This window comes from Aythya fuligula, chromosome 23 (assembly GCF_009819795.1).
Source record: "Aythya fuligula isolate bAytFul2 chromosome 23, bAytFul2.pri, whole genome shotgun sequence".
Taxonomy (NCBI): Eukaryota; Metazoa; Chordata; class Aves; order Anseriformes; family Anatidae; genus Aythya; species Aythya fuligula.
In genome coordinates this window covers 2,938,115-2,962,710 of record NC_045581.1, presented here as the reverse complement: position 1 = coordinate 2,962,710, position 24,596 = coordinate 2,938,115, and the positions used below count along the sequence as shown (strand labels likewise).

Here is a 24,596-nt window from a genome sequence, read left to right as displayed (position 1 = left end):
GAGTATGAGAAGTGCTGAAGTGTGGCTTTCCACAGATATGTCTTCGGTCAACTCAGAGCTGTGGCATGCCTGGGGTTTGGCAGCACCTTTTCCCTTGCAGCATCCTGGCTGCATCAGGTGCACGCAGATGCGCTCGACTGCGGCCACGTGCAGGGTGGCTACTCTCATGCCATTTTCTCTCTGCATGTAGAAAGCTGCTGCTTCAGTGCCTTCCACCTCTCCGTGCTTGGAAAAAAATCTTGCTCCCAGGAAAGCTCACTGAGGGGAGGATCATGCGTAGGTTTCAGAGCCCCTGTCCCAAATCTAACGTGGCTCCAAAGCACACTGCTGGGTGCACAGATCCATCACTGCTGCCTCTTGGGCCCCAGCAGGCTTTCCAAAGAAAAAAAGCCTGAAAAAAAGCCTTTTTTTTCCTTGTAAAAAAAGAATCCCTGCTAAACTCAGGGAATTTACTTGTCTGGAGAAGTACAGCCAGAGCAGGTCCCTAATGCTGCTTTCTTTATAAACCACAGCTTTAGAAATAGTATTAAGCTTCTGCATTAAATGCAGGGGAAGAGTGCTTTGGAAAGCTGGGAAGGCTTTTGTCTTCCAAACACTCCGGTTATTTTGGCAATTAGTACGAATTAATTTAAAATTGTCGAATGCAATAATTATGTAGGAGGGTGACATCTCAAAACGTTTCTTAAGTGCGTGTTTTGAGCAAATGTTTGTGCGCTGAGGGCTGGGCTGGGGGATTGGGAGGCGTATTGGATTATATGCTATTTGCTCTGCGTAAGCAGTGGCAATTTATTGCTGCAGATACATGTGATGCAACGCGCAAAGATTAGTTCTATCCCCTCTAAAGCATGATTATTTTGGGTCCTCTTTATACCTTAAATAGATACTCCTCTCATGTGATTTCCATCTTTTTGTGTCAACAGCCCAGGCTAAAGTTGAAATAAACATTGCATCAGCTTAACGACGCGGCCTCTGAAGAAATCTGCTCTCCATTATGGGGATTGTTTGGAAGCCTTTTAATCGGAAATTTTTCAGATGCTCGATGGTGCGGCACAAAGGTCTTGTGAATCCCGAAGCCTGCTTGGCTTTGCCGGATCTGTCCCACGTAGACCAGCGGAGTTGCAGCAGGGCAGTGGTTCTGAGCAGAGCCTTTTCCCTGTTTTGTGTCCCTCTTCTTGGTTCCTTGTGAGGTTCTGCAGCCTGTTTTAGGGACATTTGGAAGAGAGCAACGGCTTTTGTTGGTTGAGAAGGGCTACAGAGCTGGTGAGGGGTCTGGAGCACAAGTCCTGTGAAGAGCGGCTGAGGGAACTGGGGGTGTTTGGGCTGGAGCAGAGGAGGCTCAGGGAGACCTCATTGCTCTCTGCAGCTGCCTGGAAGGAAGGGGTGGGGAGCTGGGGTCGGCCTCTGCTCACAGGGAACTGTGACAGGAGCAGAGGGAACGGCCTTGAGTTGTGCTAGGGGAGGCTCAGGCTGGAAATGAGGAGACATTTCTCCTCAGCAAAAGTGCTCAGGCGTTGGGACGGGTTGCCCAGGGAGGTGGGGGAGTCCCCGTCCCTGGGGGTGTTCAGGGAGAGGTTGGACGTGGTGTCTGGGGACAGGGTCAGTGGGTGGTGGTGGTAAGGGGGATGGTTGGACCAGGTGAGCTTGGAGGTCCTTTCCAATCTTAATAGTTCTAGGATTTTAGACTTAATAATGACTCTTCTTGGCTGTGTGGGGTTTGTCTCAAGTGGCGGCTTCCTTTTGCAGTTGTGGCGAAGGTTGCTGCAAGCCCCTGTGGGCTGTGTGGGATTTTTGCAGGGCTTGGTAGGAGGAAAATTGTGGGGTCTCGTGCGTGTTCTCATCTGCTCTGCTCTTACAGGCGGTACTGCAGTGGGGTGAAGGACCTGGAGTGGGAGAGGGCCTTGGGACAGCCAAAGGGTGGAAGATGTGTGGGCAACCACTGTGTGTGGTGGAGATGCTTCTGTCAAAGCAAACCTGAGTGGAAGGAGGGATTTGTTTGTTCCTAATTGCTTAGGGCTGGGGTTGGCAGGACGGGGTGGTGTGCCTGGAGAGTGTGGTGTGTCTGTGCTGCTCGGTCTGACTGGCTTTATGCCCGCTCCAATGTCCTGCTGCTTGACACCTTTGGTACCTCTCCCACAGCGCCACCATGACAACAGAGAAGGGCCCAGCGGCAGACACCGAGAGTTCAGAGCAGCAGCAAGCGAAGGAGGAGGAGGAAGGAGCCGCCGAAACACCCAAGGGAGAGGCCTCTCCGGAGGAAGGGGCTCAGCAGGCCGCCGAGGGGCAGAAGCAGAAGGCCTCTGGTGGCGATACGCAGGAGGAGCCGGGCAAGAAGGAGCGCCGTGCCACCGAGGGCCGCGGCCTCTCCCGCCTCTTCTCCTCCTTTCTCAGGAGGCCCAAGTCTCAGGTGTCCGAAGAGGACAAAGACCCCGATGCACCCACAGAGGGCGGAGGTGACCAGAAAGACGTGGGGTTAGGAGCCAGCCCTGATGAAGAGATCCTGGTGAAGGCCCCGATTGCAGCTCCCGAGCCTGAGCTGAAAACTGACCCATCGCTCGATCTCCATTCCTTAAGCAGCGCCGAAACACAGGTAACACACCCTGCTCGATGTGGCGCGCTTCCTTCTGTTCTTGTCAATCTATCTTTTCAGACAAAACCATAAAAAAATCTTATTCTCTGATAGTAAGGTAGATTAGAAAATCCCATGAGATGCTGAAAGGGCTCGTCATCTCCTTGTGCTGCATAGCATGCTCCTGTATCAGAGCATAGTGCAAAATTCCTATTCCTGAAATTGTAACAACACTTCAAAGCATACATTAAAGTACCCCGTACTGACTCTTTACCCTGCTGAACATGGAAATTCCCCCAGGGACTTGGATTTGAATTTGTTATTCACGACAGTATTTCTTATTTGGGTATGCTTGGTATGTCCAGAAGGCAGGTCAGTGTTGTGAGGTGAGGACTGCAAGAGAAAGTGAACCTGGGAAAGGGTTTTGTGAGCTTCGAGGAGTGTAAGTGGGGCATTTCAGGACTTGGTCATCTGCTCAGTCTGGGCTGTTGCTGAGCCTGCCAAATACAAATATTTTCTGCTTATGCATCATGTAGACAGGGATTTTTGCATAGCACGTGTGGTGAGCCCAGCTCTTAGTAGCTTTCTGATTTCTGCTCTTTAAAGCCAGGGTTGTTTTTCATGTAAGATTTAAAGTTTTTAAAGCCGGGTAGAAAGTGAGGCAGAGACACCAGTGGTGAGACATGCACAAAGCAGCAGCTGGTTATTGATCTGGGGGCCTCTGGTTATTGATTTGGCTGGCCTCTCTTATTCGTTGGTGGGCATCTTGGTTAGCTGCAGCCCTGCCATCACTAGTGTGGCTGCATGGAGCTAGAGGAGGTGATTGCTACTTCTTGTGAGACGGGGATTTCCTAAAACCCAGCCAACCTGTGTGTATTGTTGGAGTCCCAGAGTGACAGCAAGTTTATGGTAACATCTGCATTTTTTTCCCTGCTGCCCTTAGGTTTTGGATGGTCTCCAGTGGGGTGTTAGATTTGAACTGCAAACTCTAGGTTTTTACTAACTTTTTGAGAAATACTTTACAGGTTGGTATTGTCAACAGTAGGCAGCTGTAAATCCACTGCCTTAAAATTGCAAAGTCGTAGAGAAGGCTGTAGGTAACGTGTTTCTGTTTTCCCTGATTTCCGAGCCTTTGAAAAATACAGGCTGATCTTTGCTAGTGCTTTGTACCTTTCAGAATTGGGACATGGTGGGGAGCTGGAAATTTGCAGGCAATTTCAGCCCTGAAGAGGCCTCTTCAAGAGGGGATGCATGATTTCTTTCTCTTTTTAGCTTTGATTTGCTTTTGCTCTATGCACAAGTGAGCATGCACGGAGAGAAAACCCACCACCTTCCTTCAGCAAGCGCCGTCTGTTTCAGACGAAGCACTTGTTTTTGTTAGTTCTTATTTTAGATTGACGTTAGTGGCTTTTTGAACTGTGACACTCGGCAGATATTTCTGCCGTGAAAGCATTTGCGAGGTGCTGCCTCTTTGATAAATGCTGACCAGCAGGCATTACGAGCTTTGACTGATTCTCTGCTCCCGATTATCCTGGCCCTGCTGGAACAGAAGTCAGCAGCTTGTGGACATTATTTAGGTTTCAAACACTGGAGCCGGCGCTGGCTGTGTGCAGTTGTGCCTGGGTGTGATTTCATGAGATGCGATGGGCTGAATTAACGGCTCACTGCAGGCTGAAAAGACAGGGTTTTGCTCTCCCTTCCTCTGCCACGGCTGCGTGCTCCGGCTGCATTGAGCCACTTCCAGCACTTGTCAAATCCTGCTATGAACTTATTTAACCCGCTGAAATGGCAGTAAAAAAAAAAAAAAGCTTCCTTCCTCCTTCTGTCCCCAAACCGCGTCTTTTTCTGCAAGTTTAGTGAATTCAGCTGGCTCATAAAGTGCTTCGGTGGGCAAAAGGGGAGGCCGTCAGGGGTGTGAAGGCTGCCTTCCCCTTTCGGTGGCCATGAACTGTTGGGTCAGCTCAGAGGGCCACAAAATCTCAGTGCCAGTGTCCCTTGTACCGCTGTTACTGTGCTGAGCACTGTGTGTTGGAGCAAAGCAAATCTTCCTGGGTGACAGCGGGAGCAGAGGGGCACCCTGTGGCTGTTGGCTCTTCTGGCAGTGGAGGCATGAGGTCTCTAGCCTAGGACAGAAAACACTTGCTAATCCAAAAGGCACAGTCATTAAGGCCATGAAGATTTGCATGATCTAACCTGCCCTAATTTCTCTAATCAGCCCTTTGTTTTTTTTTACATCTTTTATTAAATGAAGAGTTGAGAATGACTTGAAGGGCTTTAAAAATTGCCACCACGCAGCGCACTTGTTACCCTGCCCACCCAAGCTGCTGCTCCAGGTCCTGGGCTACACATTTAGGCCAGATAACTAATTCCGGGGTGCAGTGCTCGTTTCTTGTGATGGCTTTTTGTTTGACACATCTAATTGGCGACTTGGATGTGCTGGGGTTTTCAGCCTGCGCAGGAGGAGAGGAGGGAAGACCAGGAGCCGGACAGCAGAGACCTGGAGGGCAAGGAAGGAGGAGAAGCAAAGGAGGAGTGCACCAAGCCAGAGCCCAAACAGGAGACTCCAGAGACCAAAGCCGACAAGGATTTGAAAGCTGCCCAGAGAGCTGTAAAGAGACACAGAAACATGTACTGCAAAGTCGTCTTGCTGGATGACACCATCTTTGAGTGTGCTGTGGATGTAAGTACATTCAGGGGTTGTTTCTTCTCTTTTCCCTTTCTCTTCTCCTCCTTGAAAACCACCACAAACACTATTTAATAGGGGTCTAATTTGCTGCCAGTGAATTACATGACAGGCTTTACTGCAGAACAATCTTGCTGTAAGCTATAATAACTTATTTAGTGTGCTGTAAAAATCTCTCTGTGCCTAGGAGCCTTTTTTGTTTATAGCTCTGGAACTTGCAGGGTACGTTGCTTTGTAAAGGTGGAAGTTTAAAAAAAAGTTACTGCATTTGCTGTTCATCTTTTTGCTCATTTTTATCCCAGAGTTTAGTTTATTGCGTTAGGTTGGGATTGTCTAAATATTTTCTGCCCCTTTCATTTGAATAAAACCTGTTGTCATGTTGATTTGTGCTTTCTGTTCACCCAGAGCACCTTTGCCGATCAGGCTGCTGGCTAACACATCTCCTGCAGGTGGATGTAAAGACAAACAGGCTGCATTTAGCTTGGAGCTGAATATATTTGGAGTAAACAATTTAAAATCATTATGTTGACTTACAGCACCGCAAAACCCTTCATCTGAGAGCTTTTATTTTGCTTTATTTTGTGCATTCTCTCGCGGGGCTGTCTTGCTGTCAGGGCAATAAAAAGCTCGCAGAAATCCCTATTTCAGTATCGAAGCACTTGCCCGGAATATTAATAATCCAGTATTTACCACTCGAGCCTGCTTCCAGCTTGTTTTTCTCCATCCCGCTAGCTCTGTGGGCTGCGGGAGGGTATCGGGGCGTGGGGCTCCCTGTGGAAGCGGTTACCTTGGGTGATCCTGGGCAAGTAGGTCAGCAGTTTGTGTAACAGCGCGGCTATTGTCGCTGCGTGGGATCGGCGCCCAGCGCTACCAAAGCCCAGGATGTTTACTGGAGATATCAGGCTCAGCCCCCCAAAAAGCAAATTGTCCTCCAAAAGGCTGGTGCGGCAGCGGTGGCTCTCGGCCCTGCGGCCCCAGTTGGTTTGTCGTGGTGTTGTGAGTGTGTTTGGCAGCTCCCCTACAGCACTGATCCAGCTCTGTCGTGTTCTGGGTGCCGTCACATCGCATGCGGTGTCCCTGGTGCGCTGCTATGGGTCTGGAGCATCCCGTGAGGCACCGAGGAGCAGATGGGCAGGGGGCTGCTATGCAGCGAGAAGCTCTTGACTTGTCGAGTACCCTTGGCTTTAATGCCAATGTAATCCCGCTGTAGCATTTGGAGAAGTAATTTATGAAGATGTAATTGGGAAGGAATTGCAAAGGTGTAGGCAAAGACCAGCACAAATGCCTTTATTCGAAAAGAATGAGTGCTTTCAAACCTTCTGTCCCACTGACAGCCATAGAAGGCTTTTAATTCCTACATGTCCTTAAGTGCCAGTTCACCGAGAAAGCTCCCAGGCTGACGCATGCAGCGTGTTAACGGGGGAGCTGCAGCGTGTGCACTGACAGCCCTACAGCCGAAGGACCACAGGAAGACACGGCCGTGGGCTTTGATCAGTAGCCATGCAAACACAGCTTGAGCTGCCTGCACAAGCGATGCATTAGTAAAGCTTATTTTGCGTCACTGGAGCTGCACTTTCCTTGTAGCAAAGCCACCAATAGAATTAGCTGCTTGTGGTTACCATAGTTTTTGCGCCTCAGGGACGTTTTCCTTCATGCTGTGGACTAAAAGGGTATCTGCTCCGAGGGCCAGCTCCTTCACTTCACTTCTGCAGGATTCTGAAAGAAAAGAGGAGATGAGAAATGCTCAAAGAGTGTTTCTGGAGGCGAGAAGTAGTGTGCTAAGCGGGCAAAGCTGGGGAAGCTGGGTTGCCAGCAGCAGCTCGGGTTGAGGAAAGGGTGGAAACGAGGGCCTTTTGTTCTGAGCCCGTGATTCTTTTGTGAGCCTGCTTCGCCAAGTTGCCCCCAAAAAAACAATGCCCCAAATGGGGGCTGTCAGGGTGGGTTGGAGCAGCAGCTTCATCCCTCACACTGCTCATCCTTTGATCAGTGCCTGATTGTCTGAGAGCCTGGGGCTGGGAGCTGCCTGTTCTTTAGGTGTGCTTTGGGAGGGGAAAACCACACAAATCCTCTGGTTTTGGGGTTGTTAGAGAAGCATGGCTCTGGAGGGGCTTTGGATGTGGAGCTGGTGGGAGCAGGAAGAGCTGCTGCAGATCTCATTGCTTCTCAGTTTGGATATTGTAAAGAAGGAAGCCTTATAGGAAAGAGCAGCCAGAAGCAGCCAGGACATGGGATTTTGAGCTAGTCAGGACTTTTTCCCTTCATGGTAGCATCCAGTGTGGTTTTATGTTCCCTTTTTGCAGGCAAAGAGCAGCCTGCGCTAAAAAATGTTTTTTGTGTATTTGCAGAAACATGCCAAGGGGCAGGATCTACTCAAGAAAGTCTGTGACCACCTCAATCTCTTGGAAGAAGACTACTTTGGTTTGGCCATATGGGACACGCCGACCTCCAGGGTAAGAAGTTGCTGGTTTATGGTCTGCACCTGGGTGGATTCAGCTCTGTGCAAGGCTCCATGGACGAGGTGGTGCATAAGCTGCTGATGCTCTTCTTCAAACTACTTTGATCCCCTCCCCAGGAAAGGACTAAGAGGACTTTAAGAATAGATTAGCACTGCTTAGATGGCAGAAGGTGGACCTAAATGTTGACACGCTGCAGGGGGACTTCAGTGCTGGAGCCTGTGTTCACTGAAGGCATGCGGCTGAGCAGGCAGCAGCAGTAAAACTGCGGTGGTTTGGGCACGGAGCAGTCATTGCACGTGCCTTAGGTGTTCGTTTAAAGTCTCTGCAGGCGTGGAGTGTGGTCCCCAAAGAGGCTTTGGGTTTGCTTTCTCTTCCTTCTCTGACTTGCGACTGCCTTCCTCCTGCTTTGGTAACAAATCCGGGAGTTGGATGAATTCATGCTGTATTTATTTTACCCTGGGTGGCCTCCTTCTCTGATACAGAGCCAGCAAATGTTGCCATTCTTAATAATGACTGGTTCGGGGGATTCTCTGGGTGGTAATACTGCACTGCACTGGTAGCTTTAGCACCTTCGTAATGGGAACACAGGCAGGGGAGTGGGAGTGAATCAAGGCTTAAAATGTGCAGCGAGTGAGCTCGCAGCAACTGCTGGCTCCCAGCATGGATTCAGCTCCTGCTGCCTGCGTGCCAGCCAAAGGCAGGCACTGGGAGGACTTCTGGGCTGAGATCTGGGCCTTGGGTTGTTCTTTTTTATTATTTTGTTTTGTTTTGTATAGATTCTCAATTGGAAGACACGAATGTGTAAGGACAGTGATGAGTTCCAGCAGCAAAGTGCACATCCCTTTTCTATGACTGTTTTGCCCTCGAAAAGGGAGAGCATGGCAGGAGGAGCGCTGAGTGCCAGCTGCCGACCCGGCACCGGTGTCAGCGTTCGGAGGATTTGGTTCTGAACCGAGGCTTTGCCCTGCAAAACAGAACACGTGCAGCTTTTCATACCAAAACTCTGACTCATATGGTTTTAGTTTAAGGGCTTTGTTTGGTTAGACCTGAGCAGTGTCTTATCTTTTAAACCCCTGGTTATGCTTTAACTCGAGCAATTACTCAAGTTCTGTTTAATAAAGCTAGCCAAAAGTGTGTGAAATTGAAAACAAGGGGCCACCTTCACGTCCTCTAGACCAGCTACGTTGATCCATGCTCTGACTGTTCACCTATAGCTTCGCTTATGGGCAAGGTTACAGTGGCTGCAATATATATTAGTTGTTAAAAGGCTCAATAATTGGAAATATGGATTTTTAATCCAGGCGAAACACGGCTCGATTTGTCCTGTTTGTGCTGGGGGCAGCGTGCTGCCACATCTCCCGGAGCCGTGTGCCGCCGATCGCTCACAGGAGCGCCGCGATTCTTCTGAAGGCAGCCACGTGCACTTCCTTCGCCCCCGCTTGACGTGAGCTGAGAGGCTGTGCAGCTTTTTAACCGTAGAGACTGAAAACAGACAGTTCTGTCAGGTTTGTGTGTCAGAGCCGGCAGAGGAGGAAGGAAAAGAGCTGTGCATGGGGTTAGCTCCAGTGCAGAGCAAGCTGCTTGCCTGGAGACTGTTCTGTTGTGATGGGGGAAAACACTGTGGGGTTTTCTGTTGTGTTTTTTTTCCTTTTTTAAATCTTTCTGGTTACACGTCATTGAACTTGAAAACCTCAAGCTCCATCTCTCTCTGTAACTTCAAAACCCTGACATCGAGTTACTGCTTGGCTGGTAGAAGTGATCGTGATAGGAAGTCAACAGAGGAGCTTGTGCAGCTGTGCTGAGCAGGCAGGGAGATGCACGTCTATATTCATGGGCAGGGAGAGGTGGTGTGCAGGTTTTCCTGTACTTAGGCAATAAACCTTCCTGCGGACAGGCAATCCAGGCAGGAATTACAGAGGGTGAAAGTGGAAGGAGCAGCTGCTTGGTGCTGAAGCAGTCGTGGTTCTGGTACGTGCATGGAGATTCTCTGCTTAAAAGAGTGGCTGTGACTGGAAAGCAAGCGGGCCTGATACGTCTGCCTATAGGAGTGATAGGAGCTGGAGCTCCTATCACTGGTTTTATAGGTTAGAGGAGCAAGCACATAAAAAGATAAGATAACATCTAAGTATCGCTGTCTCCCTGCCATCAAGCTGAATGTCCTTCTAGTCAGGAAAGATTAGCTGGGAGGATTCAGTGAGTCAGTTCTTTCACCTCAGGAGACCTGGACATCCAAATCCTGTTCAGACCTCACAAAAACGACCGTGGTGGTTGCCTGTAGCTTCTCCAGGGGGCTGGGAGCTTCATGCCAGCCCCTCCGGGGAGCAAATTGTGGCCTCTGCAAAGGACAGGCTCAGCTTTGGCATGCCAGGTGTTGCTCTGACCGTGCTGGCAAAAACAGGAGTGGTTTTCTGAGGCTGATGTTGCACCAGCATCCCACAAAACCCCAAATTACAGAGGGGGAAAAAAAGGATGTATTTCTAAATTTGTAGCTGAGATAATTACTAGCAACTTGAGTCATACTTAAAAGAGACTAAGTTTATGTCACGCTCCCCAGCTGCTGGATGTTTTCACTCCTCTTTCAGCAATTAGGTTGTTAAAGAACGTAGCTAATAATGGAAAGTCTTGGCGACCTTTGTTCTGAATAGGGCAAGTATGTGGATAGGGTGCCTAAAATGAATGCATGTGTCCAATTTGTCTGGTTTTAAAGGTCTCTGAGAAAAAATGTGTTGCACAAGTGCCCCTCTTGGCTGGATGTGGCTGAGACCGTGCCCGCTGGTATGTGCTTGCTGCCTTTTATGCTGCAATATTAGTAAAAGCAGGATCTGACAGGGCAGAATATGCTGGGCAGAGTTGCCTTGGATGCTGTTGCTTTGTTGTTAGGAGCCGCCATAAATTCCTTCACTTAAATCCTTTTCTGTAAAGAGCATCCATGTGGTGTGGGATGCTCATCAGCTGCGTGTGCTGAGCCTCTGAATTACGAGTCACCTCGATGGAGAGGACAGCTTCAGATTGGACCCATGTTCCTTGTTCCTCTCCTATGAGTACTTCGTACGTGAGGGATTGGAAATACACACAGGGACTGCAGACTGGAGTAAAAGTTTCAGAAAATGCTGTATATCTTCAGTTTCCATGGCTGCGTTCATGTCAAACGTTGTCGCCTTGCTGTATTTTTAGCGAGTTGCAGTTTGCTGTGGTGTTTCTGTAACGTCTGTTAAACTGTGAATGTTTTTATCCTCTTACAGACATGGCTGGATCCTGCCAAAGAAATAAAAAAACAGGTTCATGGTAAGTAGATCAAATTTATCATGTGGGTGTGTGTGGCTTCTCTCCCTTCCCTGAGTGTGTGTGGTTCTGGGTGCAGTCCTGAGTGCCCAGGGATCGGTGAGAGTTCAAGTCAGGGTGTCTGGCAGTGATCAGCTCAAGTTCAAGCAGTCTGTGCTTCCTTTCCCTTCTTCTTCAGTACTTGGCGATGCTCTAGAATTAAGGAAAAGTGTCATTTCCATGCAAAAACATAGCCAGGGATGTATTTGTCCTGTGCAAATCCACGCTGTCCTCACTACCATGCAGCACTGAAATAGGATGGGAAAGCAGATGTCAGTGGGCACCATTTAAAGCCAAAAGGAGCTGGGGAGAGCCTGAGCAAAGCTGCATGCTGGAGCAAGGTTTTGTGGACTCCGAGGCTGTTTCGGAGCCCAAATTGGGGTACTGGAATGATAAACAGAGGGCTCGAGTAGCATCAGGACAAATGCCAGATGCTCTCTGGAGTATTTTAAGTTCTGCTAGCACTGAATCAGTTCAAGACGAGGGCAGTGTCAAAGTTAAATAAACTCTAGAGGCTTTTGTTTTGTTTCAGGAACAAGCCTAAGGTCTGACAGCCTCACAAGTAAAGCTCTGCTCTCTGTACGCGTGGTGGGGGCGCAGGACGAGGCGTGTCAGCACTGCCTGGGGGGGAAATGCTGCAGGGCCGTGGAGTAGGAAAAGCTCCTGCTTTTATCAGCTTCTCTTTGAGTCAATAACAGGATGTGTGTAAAGGGCATGAGCTGCTCCTGCCTTGCAGTGCAGTGCAGGTAAAATTCAGCAAATATGGGTAACAAACAACCTGCTGTACGATCCGTCCCTCTGAGGTGCTTTAAATGGCACCTTACTGGAGTTTGCTTGAAGAAGCCGTGTTGGTGTACATGCACAGGGAGCCAGTCTCTGTGTCTCCCTTGAATTGCACAGGAAAACTCTGCTGCCTAAGCTGTCTTCTTGAAATAACTTGTGTTGAACTCTGTGTAACGAAAGCAAGGTGCCCTGTGTTCAATGCCGTTTGTGGTGTTGCCTAAGAAGTAGATCCATGAATCGTGTGGTTGCGATTTTGATCAATCTCCTAGCAAGTTAACAGCAAGGGTATCTTGTCTTCTGAAATAAATATTTTGAGCTACACTGCTGAAGGGCACAGCAGGGGAGAGCTGCGACTGAAAATTAGTTCTGGAGTTTAACGGGTCTGCCAGGATGATTTCTGTGGCTAAACGTGATTACTCTTTTCGGGGAAGAGAGGGAGCCTTGGCTTGAACTCTTCAAAAAGAGTTAAGGATTAACTCTCAAGAAAGATAAAAAAAATTGGTAGCTTTACTGTCCTGCTTAAAAGAGCAGGCAGGGGGCATTTCCACCACAGGCAAGCAGTTCTCAGTCGGCCGTTCCTACACCAGCATGCGATTTACACGCACACTGTTAAATATCAGTCCCAAAGCTGCACTTGTGTGGTTGCTGGGAGGGGTGATGGAGAGCTGCATTTTAGGTATACGTGGCCGTGTACACAAGTAAGTCGTGCAGTGTGTTGTTTAGCTAGACAGAGGCTAACCATACCACAAATAATGTCTATTGTAGATATAATTAAGGGAGCCCTCGCTCCATTTAACGTGTGCAGCATTGCAGTACGAGGCTTGCAGCAAGCTTTATTGGAGTATTTAGGTCTCGAGTTGTCAAGCTCTTCCTGTCGCAGCGCTCACTGTTTCATCCAGAGACTGGTGCTTGCATGGTGCTGAGGTTCAGCTGTGGTCCAACCACACGACCACAGCGCATTAGGCTGTTGAGTGGATTAGCACATCTGTTCCTTATGAGAAATTTGAAAATTGGGTCAAGTGATAAAATACCAATTCATTAACCTATGGCACATGTCCGACCTCTTTGCGTGAATCTTTTCTTTTAATCAGTGAAAAAATATTTGAGTAAGTTAGCCTCTTAGCAATGGATTTATTTCTTTTTCCACAAGTTGTGACATCTTTCACGTGTACTTGTCTGCCCTGCTTTGTTTGTTTGTGCGTGTTTCCTAGCTCTTGTAAATGAAATCATGTCTTACACCGTCTGCTTATGCAGCAGCAGGCTGTGTGAGTGAGCAGCATTTAAAATCAGTATTAGCATCTGAGAGCTGGATATTGTGAAGCTGTTCTGGTGGGCTTGTTTTTCTCCAATTTTGTTTTGTAATTTCAGGAGGCCCCTGGGATTTCACCTTCAATGTCAAGTTTTATCCACCAGATCCCGCACAACTGACAGAGGATATAACGAGGTGAGTTCCCTGCTAATTGTGCTACCAGACAGTGAGCTTACTGAGCAAAGTTGTGATCACTTTTGGGAAACCACAGCAACTGGAAGATTGAGTAGAAATTGTTAATACTGAAGCATTTTTCCACCCTTCAACAGGATGATCAATGTCTTGAGGAACTGTTTGGAGGGGTTATTGTTGTTTGGTTTTAGTGGTTGTGTGTGTGGGGATGCTTCCTCTCTTCACTGAAGTCCACCTGCATAAAGCAGTGTCATTGATAATCCTGGCACGTGTATATTTGAATACAAAAGTACACTTCTGTTTTAAAATAATTTCTTCTGATAGTAAGTGTCCTCTGCTTCTTTTCCAGAGTGGAGGTGACCTTAGGTCCTTCTGTCCTCCGTGCTCTTGACTGTGTTGAATGTTGCTCCATAATTAAAAATACATGTTAGAGACAAACAGCATGCTTCATACATCAGCAGTATAAAAAAGATGATGTTCAGTGCTTGGGAACAAGTTTCTTAAGGTTACTATGTTCTCTATAAATAGTTTTTTTCATTTTTTATTCCCCAAAGGTATTACTTGTGTCTTCAGCTTCGACAAGACATCGTTACGGGGCGGCTGCCTTGTTCCTTTGCGACTTTGGCTCTGCTGGGCTCGTACACAGTGCAGTCCGAATTGGGAGACTATGACCCTGATCTACACAGCGCAGATTATATCAGTGAATTTAAATTGGCCCCAAACCAGACTAAAGAGCTTGAAGAGAAGGTTATGGAACTTCATAAAACATACAGGTGAGGTACAATGGCTGGAGAATTCGTTTGTGCACGGCAGCATGAAGGCAGCAGGTGGAATAATGGGGCTTTCTTGTATTTTTCCCACCTCTGCTGTATGGGTTTGCTTTCATGCTGCACCAGTTTTTATGGCAGCAGCTTTAGCAGTAAGGTGTGAATTTTCAGCTACTGAGAAAATCAGCTAATCTGAAAAGATTTCATAGTTTAGAGTTATAACAGAATCCTTCCAGTATATAGAATTCTTTCTTCCTGCTTGAAGAAAAAAACATGCTTTTAGTTTAGTTTTGTTTTTTAACAGGTGTTCCATGTGGGAGCTCCTTTTCAACAGTATCCATGAAAATGGGTTTTACTTCATGTGAAAATTCAAGTTTGTTTCTTTTAACCTTGTTCTTTGTCTTTTCATATTTTTGCTCTTAGATTTATATAATTTTTGGATTGTAATCTGGTTGGAACAGATCCTGTCTCTTTGTGTAGCCTGCAGCATGTTTGGGGTTTTCTGCTCCTCATTAAGTAGCGTGTTATAATGTGGAAATATTCCAGATAATGCTCGAGGTATGAAGCTGCAGTCACGCTGTCCTCCTCATGTTTCTGAGTGCGGCAGTGACCTGGGCAGATGTGTCTTGGCCTGGTGAGGTTAGAAGATTCCTGGGAGTCCTTCTGATATTAGATTTGAGAGTCATAAAAGCAGAACCTCTTCCTCATCTTATTTTGAGCTTGTTTTTCTAGATGCTCTCAAGTGCTCTGATTGCAGAAGCTCCGCAGAGCTTAGTGACATGGGGAGCATCCGTGGCCTGCCAGCAGCTTCTGCACAATTCACAGTTCACAGTTCAGATCGGTCCATCTGGGCTTTGGGGGAAAAAAAAACATAAAACTGCTCCCAGATACTGAGGCCTTGTGGAGCCCCTTGACCTGCAGAAAGCTGCTGGTTGTGACACTAATAACGAGAGCAGAGCAGAGCAGAGACCTTCTCGCGGGCACATGGAAGCTAATAACCTAAGTGCAGCACTGGAGGGTGGACAGAGGCCCTGGCTGTTACCAAAGCTACAATTAACACCTCACTCAACCCCGCAAATCGATACTCTAAATTGATTCCTCTCCATTTGCACCGAGAGGAGAGGAAATGAGGGAAAATAAGTACTGGGCCACTGACAGGCTTCATGACTTGAAGTCAAAGGCCGTCAGCTGTCCTGGAAGTGGCAGATCGCATTGCTGAATTATTCATGGCTGCATTACAAGGCTGCTTCACAGTATGGGATGTAGATTTATTTAATGAACTTGTGTGTGCAGGAGGAAGGTTATAATCTGTCCCCACTTCATTTCTCGTCCATATTCTAACGTTAAACTGTCAGAGGGTTTCCAGTGGAAAACCTACCTGCTGAGCTATGCTCTGTCTCTTGCTGCTTTATTTGCAAAGCACAAAGCGTGTGCTGGAGATGGTCACTGCTCCCAGGTCCTGCACAGGGCACTGTCCTCACTGTGCTCATTGTCCAGCACCACTAAATACCTCTATTTGCATTGCCCACGAGATGTATGCGGGTGTTCAGTAAGAAAGACATCAAAGCCGCGAACAAAATGAAATGTATGCAACTGAATACTCCCCCAGCAGAGCTGTTGGAGGCACCTTGCACAACAGAAACTTATTAACAAGGGCGCTTCAATAACACCGATAATAGCCTCCATTATCAGGATGTTTCTCTTAAGGGAAGTTCTGATGTGTTGCCTCTCCTGCAGACAGGGTACCATCTGTTCCCAGAAAACGGCTCATTCATCTAGTCTGTCCCAGCAGGAATCTCTGCTAAGTGATTTCAGCTGTCCTTGCCTTTCCTTTGGAGAACAATAGCTGGGTTTGGGAAGGTCCCAAGGCAGTACTTCTAGGTGCACACTACGTGTCACCCCTTGCCTTCAGCTTAATTGGTGTTTCTTCCACAGCATCAGGTTTTGTACCCTGCACTTCCTTGCCACAGAGCTTGCTTTCAAGGCTGGTGTCTGTAGTGCTCCGCGGAAATACGGTGCATGTGTTCATGAGGATGTCTCAAAGCACAAATTTGTGCATTCTGAGTAACTTAATAATTAATCATCTGGGCACAGATTTGTTTGTGTTCAAAGCAAAAGATCTAACGAGTAAATGGTTCTGTGAAGTCTGATGCGTCCCGTCTTAACTCTCCATGTATGAGAATACCAAGCCCTTCCTCTCTTTCCCCAGATCCATGACTCCAGCCCAAGCAGATCTGGAATTTCTTGAGAATGCAAAAAAGCTGTCCATGTACGGAGTTGACCTTCACCAAGCCAAGGTGAGAATGAGTGTGTGTGCACCAACTGTAGATGTTGTAAATTGACCGTTCTTCCCTTGGTAGGAGCAAGTTTACCCATTTCAGGAAGCCTTCTTTGAAGGATATAGGAATTAAGCTGGCTACTGTTACAAAAGCATAGACACAGAAAAGAAATGCTCCAAGCATTGTTGCAAGCATTGTAAGAGAAGTGATTCTTCCTGATTGTTCATTATTTAAATATTATAGGAAGCTTTACAAAGCTGCTGATGTACACGGCTCCTTGCTCTGAGGAGCCTGCAAGGTGAGCCACTCCCTGTGAGGTGAGGCACTGCTCTGAGGGACATGCAGGGTAGGCTCCAGGCACAGCCCCTTGAGCAAACAGCATCACAGAAGGGAGGAGACTGCAAGAAATGTGAAGGAAAAGCAAGTCTGGCCCTGGCTGCATAAGGAGCTGAAAATGGGAGTCTGGGAGATGGGGGGATGAATTAAGAGCTTCATGGAAAGACAAAATAATTTGAAGTAATTTGGAGGACAAACATTTACCTGAAACTTGTAACCCTGACACTGGTCTCCACTTAAATCTTCCTTTTCTTTCTCAGGACTTGGAAGGAGTGGATATCACTCTGGGAGTCTGTTCCAGTGGCCTTCTTGTTTACAAAGATAAGCTGAGAATCAACCGCTTTCCTTGGCCCAAAGTCCTGAAGATTTCCTACAAACGCAGCAGCTTCTTTATTAAGATTCGGCCAGGGGAGGTACGTTGTGACTTCCTTGGGTTGTTTTGTTCAACTACCTTCTGATTATCACCAACTAAACAAACTGGAAGGTAGCAAGCTTCCTGCTGAGTGGGCATTTTACACTCTCCTGTGTTTCTTTTCTTGACTTGGTGGCAAGTTCCGCTCTTCAAGTTGAGTGCAACTTTGCTGGAGTGCTAAAAGAAACGGTGGAAGCTTTAAGGTGTCATCCAGCACCACCTCCTGGCACAGCGTGGTATTCCCACATCCAGGCTGAAAGCAGTTCCCAGCTGAAATTGATAGAGGACTTCCTCGTTTTTTGGAAACATGGCAATTCAAAGGCTTTTTGTCTTGCTTTTACTTAAAACAACAACAACAAGGAAGCAAATACACATCCAGCGCAGTGCTCTTGGGCAAGAGCTGCAGGCAGGGCAGGTCAATGGGCTGAGGACTGGGCTTCTTGCCACATTTACTTCTTGCTAAACCTAAATAACTTGTGTTTTCTGCAGCAAGAACAGTACGAAAGTACAATTGGATTCAAGTTACCGAGTTACCGGGCAGCAAAGAAGCTGTGGAAAGTTTGTGTTGAGCATCACACGTTTTTCAGGTGAGTTTTCTAAGTCACAGGCTTGTCTTTGTCAGTGTCGACTAAGTAATGCTGTAGGTGAAAGCGGAAAATGAACACTCATTCAGTGTTCCTTAGCGTTCAGCAACAACTAGAGTGAAATAATTGCAGGGAAAATTTGTTGCAGTAAATTTATAGGCAGCTTCTATGTGAGGTCTTCTGTTTTATGTAGAGTTGGTGATTATTGTTGGTACATGTTGTTTCGTTAATTGAGCATATACAGAGACTGCTTTAAAATTAAAATAATACAAATGTCTTTTAATTTCCCTTGACGTGCTGCTTCCTAGATCTGGAGGCATGCTTTTAAAACGTGCGTGTGTGGTTTTCAGGCTGACTTCCACCGAGGCCATCCCCAAGAGCAGGTTCCTGGCGCTGGGCTCCAAGTTCCGCTACAGCGGCCGGACGCAGGCGCAGACCAGGCAGGCGAGTGCCATGATCGACAGACCCGCGCCCCAGTTTGAGAGGACAGCGAGCAAGCGGGCCTCCAGGAGCCTCGACGGAGGTTGGTGCCTGGCGCTTCGTCGCTTTCCAGCAACGTCCTGGCTGGATCCAGCACGATGCTGCTCACTTGCTGTGTGTCTGACTCTTGCTTTGATGAGAGGTGAAAGGTGATTTAGTGGATTTAGAGTTTTGACTACTTTGAAAATTTTTAAGTACTACTTAAATACTACTAGATTGCATTCTTTATTTAAAAAAGAAAACAAAAGTATAACTTCTCACTTTAATACCTGGATATAAAAGATAAACTTTTCACTTTAATACCTGGATATAAAAGATAAACCAAATAGTACCACCAAGAAGTGGCTGACAAAAATGGAGCATGGATGTAGGTGGGTGTTGAAGGTTTATTGCAAAGTTCTGGTATTTCCTCGTTCAACCTCAGCATGTTTTCCTCTTAGCAAATCAGGAATTAACCTCTACCAGGATGTTTGTTTAATGTAGCTTCTTAAATTACATTGTTTTCCTCAAGGGGGAGAGTTTTGCCACTCCTGTTTGAAACTTTGTTGGTGTCTGTTAAAGGGATGCTAATATTGGAGCTGGTGGCACATCTATTAGGTGTGCTCTTCCCTGACATTTCTAAACGGTAGCAGCAGACTAGAGGAGACGAGGTGTGAAAGGGGGAGTGCGTGAGTTGGTTGCCCGTGAGCTGGGTCGTGGGGTGCTTGTAAAATCAGGACCCGGGGCTGCAATCCCGTGCCTGAATGTCAGAGCATGGAAAGAGCAGCCTGTGAATGTAACGCTTCTGTCCGGGTTGAAGTCTGCAGCCTTTCTCCATCTGCTGTGTGGGCAGTTGTTAACATGTGCGCCATTTCTTCAGCTAAACGTGCGACTCAAAAAGTTGAGTTCAGAGCCGTAGAGGAAGAGAAGCAGGAGGAGGTGGTGGTGGTTGAGGTTCCCGAACCAAAACCCGCGGATCAGTTCCGAGAGAAGCCAGGTATAGCGGTGGTGGCTACAACTCTCCGCAGCGCCTTTCCTATCCTTTCCCCACTGAGACGCCTTTACATGCTTGTTCCTGACAACTCTGAAAAGTTTCACCAAACCTGGCGGCTTTCTTTTTCGTTTCTTTGCAAGAAGAGTTTCGCAGCCAGAGGATGGGCAGCTCTGGGAGACTTGTTAAATTTCTGCCTTGCACCTGGCTAGACAGCAATTTGGGGAGGTGGGGGAATGTTTAGGATGTACTGGCACTTAAGACCTGTCTCCTTAGTAAATTTTGGTGGTTTTATAAATGCGGATTAGAAAATTTCAAATTTCTTTACCTGTGATCCTGAAACTTCTTGTAAAGCTTCTGAAAGACTTCATCCCTGGAACTGCTTGCAATTTTTAAGCCTATTTTGGTTTCTGTTGGTGGTTTTGGGAAATGCCTTCCATTTTGCTACATGGAGCCTAGATTTCTCTTAAGATAGGTATTATTAATAAATATTAATGCCCTCTAAACAGAGGTCTGTAGGTACAACAGGATATTTGAATATTAATGAGTGTATCAGCAGTCGTGGTGTCAAATATTTACTTTCTTCCTCACTTAAATAGGGAATGCCTGTGGTGTGTTAGGACTGGAGATAATTCATATGCAAATGCATTGTGTGTTTTTCTGCTTCCCTTCTTCTACCTTGAAGGTTTTACAGTGTGCTTGTGACATTACTGCTTTTCTGGTCTGAAATCTAGATCAAGGTTTCCTTGAGTGACGTGGCTGACTCCTCTACCTCTGTCTCCCTCTCTATTCCTACTAGTCAGCATAGCCTGGCAGTGAAAGCCTGTTGCTGTAAAAGCAGAAGATGGAAAGTTAGGATTTAAGACTCCAGGACAGATGGCTGCATGTCCTTAATTTTCAGATTTGAGAGCTGGGAGCGAGTGAGGTGCTTGAGACCGGTTTTCCTGTCCCCCCCATAGCTCAGCTCTGTCCCTGCCTAGGAAAGAAGCTCGCAAAGCTTGTTCACGTTGCTTTTAACTCTCACCTAATCCACTGCTGGGACTGGCAGTGCTAGAAGGGCTGACAGACAGTTGCACTGTGGAGAATTATTACTAATCAACCTGGTATAGAAACTTGTTGCTGTTCTCAGACACTGCCTGGGCGAGGAATCTCCGCTCCCTGTCTCCTGCTGTGTGTCCGTGCCGGTCTCCAGACGCTTCACTAATGCATGCAAAACTCTTTCTAGCCAAGCACACGCTTGAAAATTTTGAAATGAAACCCATTGCAGAGGAGGAAGAGGAGGAGGAGGAGAAGGTAGAGGTGGCTCAGGTTCCCGTTGCCAAGCCAAAGCCGCCAGAACCGTTGCAGAAGCGGTCAGGTACAGCCGCAGCAGCGCGGTGTCGGCCGCCCGTGCTGCATCCTGCGGGGTTGAAGTGGTTGAAGTGCTGTAGGACACAGGCTGTGCTGTTTGCAGTGGTGTTAACGCCAGTAAAATCGCAGCCTGGCTTTGCAGGTGTGCTGGGCCCTGCTGCTGTAACCCTGGAGTGTTTCCTACCAGGGTTTGCCTCTGCGTGAAACGCGAGTGGAGTGTCGTGCGGTGGCTTGGCTGTGTGCTGGAATTAACGGCAGCTTAACGTGTGGTGGCCTTCTAACACTCCTGGGTTGCTGTCCCTAAAAATCAGGCTGTGGGGGTCACTTCCACTCCGCTCCTCCCCAGCTGGGTTTTCTTTCAGCAGCTTCGCAGCTACACCCCCATCATAACTCTAAGCAAGGTCGGTTGTTACAGAAAGAGGAGACTGAAGGTGTGGAGGGGGTAACCATGAACTTCACCTGGTTTTGTGGATGTTACGGCAAACACTGAACCACTCCCTGCACTTGGTACCTTCTGCAGCAGAGCACACAGCAGCGACTGTGTTAGCCCCGAACCTGAGCACATCTGAGAGTCTCCTACTGCAGCCACCCCTTCTTCTGACTCACCTCCTTCATCCTTTTTCCTCCTCTTGATACTTTTCTTCCCATTTTCTTGACCAGGATGTTAAAGATCGATATTTTAAGTCGTGTACTTTGGAGTAGTGCATTGTACTGTGTTTAAATCCAGAGCAGCATATCAGAAGAGCTAGAGGTAGGTAATCAAGTAAACCTAACTAGAGTAACGCAGTTCTGGCCAGAACACAGCTCATTGTTGAATGGCAAAGGAAAAGCTGGGTGCCTTTTACCATTTTTGCCATGTCTCGATGCTCTGAAGCACTGTGAAAGAAGCACAAGTCCCTAAAAAGAGGTAGCCTTGCAGGTTTACTGGTGGCTTTGTTTCCCTTTCTGTATGGTCTTCAAGGTGCCATTTTAACACACACACAACATTTTTAGCCAAACATGTTCTTGGCAATGTTGAGATAAGCCCATTTGAAGAAGAGGAAGAAAAATTGGTGGTGATGGGAGAATTAGAGCAGGTCCTGCAGGAGCTGGGTACCACCACAACGGCTGTTCCCACAGCATGGTTCGTGTGTCATCTTCTAAGCCTGACCGGCTGCCATCTCGCAGCCCCTGTGTACGACCTGTCTGGCAGCTGTCACCGCTTCTGGGGCATAAATAACACCAAGATGTTGGGCTGATTGCCTTTGTGAAAGGATAACAAAATACCTGGTGCACGGAAATGTGCTGAAGAATGGCAGAGAGGATGCAGGGAGTGGTGGTGTCTTGGGCTTCTAGTGTGGATTGCAGGAAGACCTGGTGTCCAGGAGCTTGTTTTAAAAGTGGAATTTTGGTCTGATTTACAATTATGATTTCTTTTTTAATGCCCAATTTTCTGATGTCGTTGGCTAGCTGGATGGACACTAGTAACCTAGTATTGGCTGTGGTAGTTCACACAGTGTGCCTTTTCCTTTATAAACTATGACTCTGTAAATATGACTAGGTATATTTTTAGTGGAATGGCCCAAAAAGCAGCATCAGGAGAGCTAAATACTTTATCGTGTCTATAGATAAGCAGTGTGAATTACTTGCGGGCTGGCTTTCTTGCCTAGGATTAGCTTGAATATTGCTGGAAGTGTCAGCTCTGAGATCAGAAGCGTGTCTGGGAAGTCAGAACTCACGGAAGGAAGGAGGCAGTTGATTTTGTGCATACCTAGTGCTCTTGTTTAAGACAGTCATCCTCTTGAAAGATGATTTCTTTGAAGCATGTTGTTAATTTCTGCATTTTCACCGATTTGGAGATAATGGATATCTTCTCAGAGTGGTGTCGTGTGCTGCAGCAGGAGTTACCCATCTCAGACCACAGCGTGAGTCTGCTTTGAAGGCCACCTGGACGTTGCTGTAAAGTTTTATGGAGAAATGCTTGTAGTGTTCGTTGTAGTAGTTTCTTCTTTGGATTGCTGAAAAGTTTGGGGAAATGGGACAAAAAACGGTGTTGCTCTTCTAGAAACCATCCGTTTCTGGTTGAGGACATCCAAAGGAGGTCAGGAATTCACCACAGCTCTTAAGTGTTTCTATTTTGAAGGTTGCATCGTAATGGACTTCTGTTCCGATTGTGTCTGAAAGACCCAGGAATCAATGGCACAACGTCAAAAATAGATTAGCCTTTCTGGCGTGGCTTCTCTGCAGAGTGCAAGCTTGCTTTTTGTAAACCATCTCGTGTTGGGTTTTATTTTATTTTATTTCAACCATAAGGAAAATAATCTCAACTTTCCCATACTAAACGCACAAGCTGCTTTGCTCAACATCTTCTTTCTTTTTCCCCCCTTTTCCCCCTTCCCCCTCCTCCCTTCCTCTTGAAACTACGGCACTGTAATTTGGGAAGACTTTGCATGGAGCTTTGCCCACTCTGAACCTTGTTGCTGTCTCTCTCCCCCTCAGCAGTGGCAGTGATAACACCCGAGAGGAGCCCCCGGCCCACCTCCGCCCCAGCCATTGCCCAGAGCCACCTCGCTGAAGCTGTTCCAGCTAAGCCCGATGCGAAGGAAGCCATCGCTGTGTCCAAAGCAGAAAAGGAAGCAGTGAAAGCTGAGACCAAGCGTGAGGAGATCCCACCAGAGAGAGCCAAGGCAGAGCCAGCTGATGCATCCAAGGTATGGCAGTCTGGGCTCTCTTTGGAAGAGGCTGGTACCAGGCTGGAGCCGCAGCTCAAAACCAGCCCGAGCAGCAGCTCTGGGCGCCTTCCCTTCCTCTGTGATGAGAAAGGGGATTCCTCACCCAGGCAGTGGATGGGAGGGAGATACGGGGACGTGGGGCCGAGGGAATTCCCAGCCCTGCCCCTCAGGATACAAAGAGAAGGATGTCCACGTGAAGGCAGGGTGGTTCTGCCTTTGGTAGTTCCAGCCTAAACCCATCTTGCTGATACATCACTTAAAAAATGGGCAAGAATTGCACACATTGATATTTGAGTTCATGGTACTTGAATTTTGGGGCTCACCCTTTGCTAAGCTGTCTGCTGTTTGCTGGTATGACAGCAGGAGGGATTCCAGTGAAAGCACTGACACAGACCAGGTCCGCAGCCAAGCATCTAAACATTTAATTTTTTTAAATTAATATGCTTTCCCTGGATGTTTCTGAAAACTAGGCAGAAACTTCCATTGCTAACGGTGCTGTTCAGACCTTGAAGGGGAGTTATTTAAATGAATTTTTTTAAAGAATGCTCACGCTTTCCACAGATGTCTGAGACCTCTGCTGGTGTTGATATGATACTGATACTGTGTATTGGTATTAAGTCAAAATGATGTATAAAAAAATTGTTCATATTACAGTGTCCTTAATATTCTGCAAATGTTATTGACTGGAAGCTTTCAGTGTTGCAGCCAAGGTGCATGCCTTGAGTTACGATTTCCACATTACCCAGAAGTTCAGTTGTTCTCTGCATTACTGGAGCCACATTTTTCCTGTGACATGTTCTGCATATGGTCTTGTATGCATAAAAGCCATTAGATGTATGGTCTTGTGTGCCATACTCCCTGGGAGATCGCTGTCAGTTAGGGCTGGGAAGTGGAGGTGAAGAAAGGACAGCTGCTTTAAAAAATTTCTTGGCCTGCATGGCCAGTTATTTCTAAATAAAAATGCTGAAGGAGATCTTCAGGACATTGCTTTGAGTATCCCTGTTCCTGCACGGCTGCTGACCCTCCCTAGCGTTAAACTGAGAATAAGTATGTTTTATTCATCCCGTTTCCCTTATTACAGGTCTGTGGGTTTCTTTTTTCTTAAATGCTTAAATTTTGTGTTGTTTTTTTTTTCCTTTAAATGTAGTTGGGGGGGGGAAATTGTGGATTTGAACGTGCCAAATTTACCCTGTTTCTCAAATGTAGCTGTATCACTTCTTTTAACACCCCCCGATGCTTTCACCTTCAGAGTATTTGGCAATCCAGTTTCCCTAAAACACATTCCTTAAAATGTTAAGACAATCTGGGCTCTCTACTCACGGTCAGTAAAGAACTAAATTTGTGCTGCTGGGTTCATTTTAAAGATAGGTCTCTTCTTACTGACCGTATGACCGTATCACAGTATCTGTGTGTAACATCTCATTTGCTGGTTTTGAGAAGTTCTGTGTTGATCTGAA

General features: G+C 47.1%; 1 protein-coding gene across 27 annotated transcripts in view; it reads left to right on the top strand.

The window, feature by feature from the left end:
- Positions 1-2,141: 2,141 nt before the first annotated feature.
- Positions 2,142-24,596, top strand: part of EPB41 (erythrocyte membrane protein band 4.1) — a 50,587-nt gene continuing 28,132 nt past the window's right edge. For 17 of the 27 annotated variants that reach the window (XM_032202247.1, XM_032202236.1, XM_032202233.1 and 14 more), the window contains exons 1-12: positions 2,142-2,587; positions 5,016-5,246; positions 7,595-7,699; positions 10,948-10,990; positions 13,178-13,253; positions 13,805-14,023; positions 16,227-16,314; positions 16,893-17,045; positions 17,534-17,631; positions 17,979-18,151; positions 18,968-19,084; positions 22,907-23,118. In XM_032202247.1, coding sequence (XP_032058138.1) covers positions 2,144-2,587; positions 5,016-5,246; positions 7,595-7,699; positions 10,948-10,990; positions 13,178-13,253; positions 13,805-14,023; positions 16,227-16,314; positions 16,893-17,045; positions 17,534-17,631; positions 17,979-18,151; positions 18,968-19,084; positions 22,907-23,118 — 1,959 coding nt within the window. In that variant the 5' untranslated portion in view covers positions 2,142-2,143. The remainder of the gene's footprint in view (positions 2,588-5,015; positions 5,247-7,594; positions 7,700-10,947; positions 10,991-13,177; positions 13,254-13,804; positions 14,024-16,226; positions 16,315-16,892; positions 17,046-17,533; positions 17,632-17,978; positions 18,152-18,967; positions 19,085-22,906; positions 23,119-24,596) is intronic. The other 10 variants (XM_032202255.1, XM_032202248.1, XM_032202246.1 and 7 more) reach the window with 1 other exon arrangement.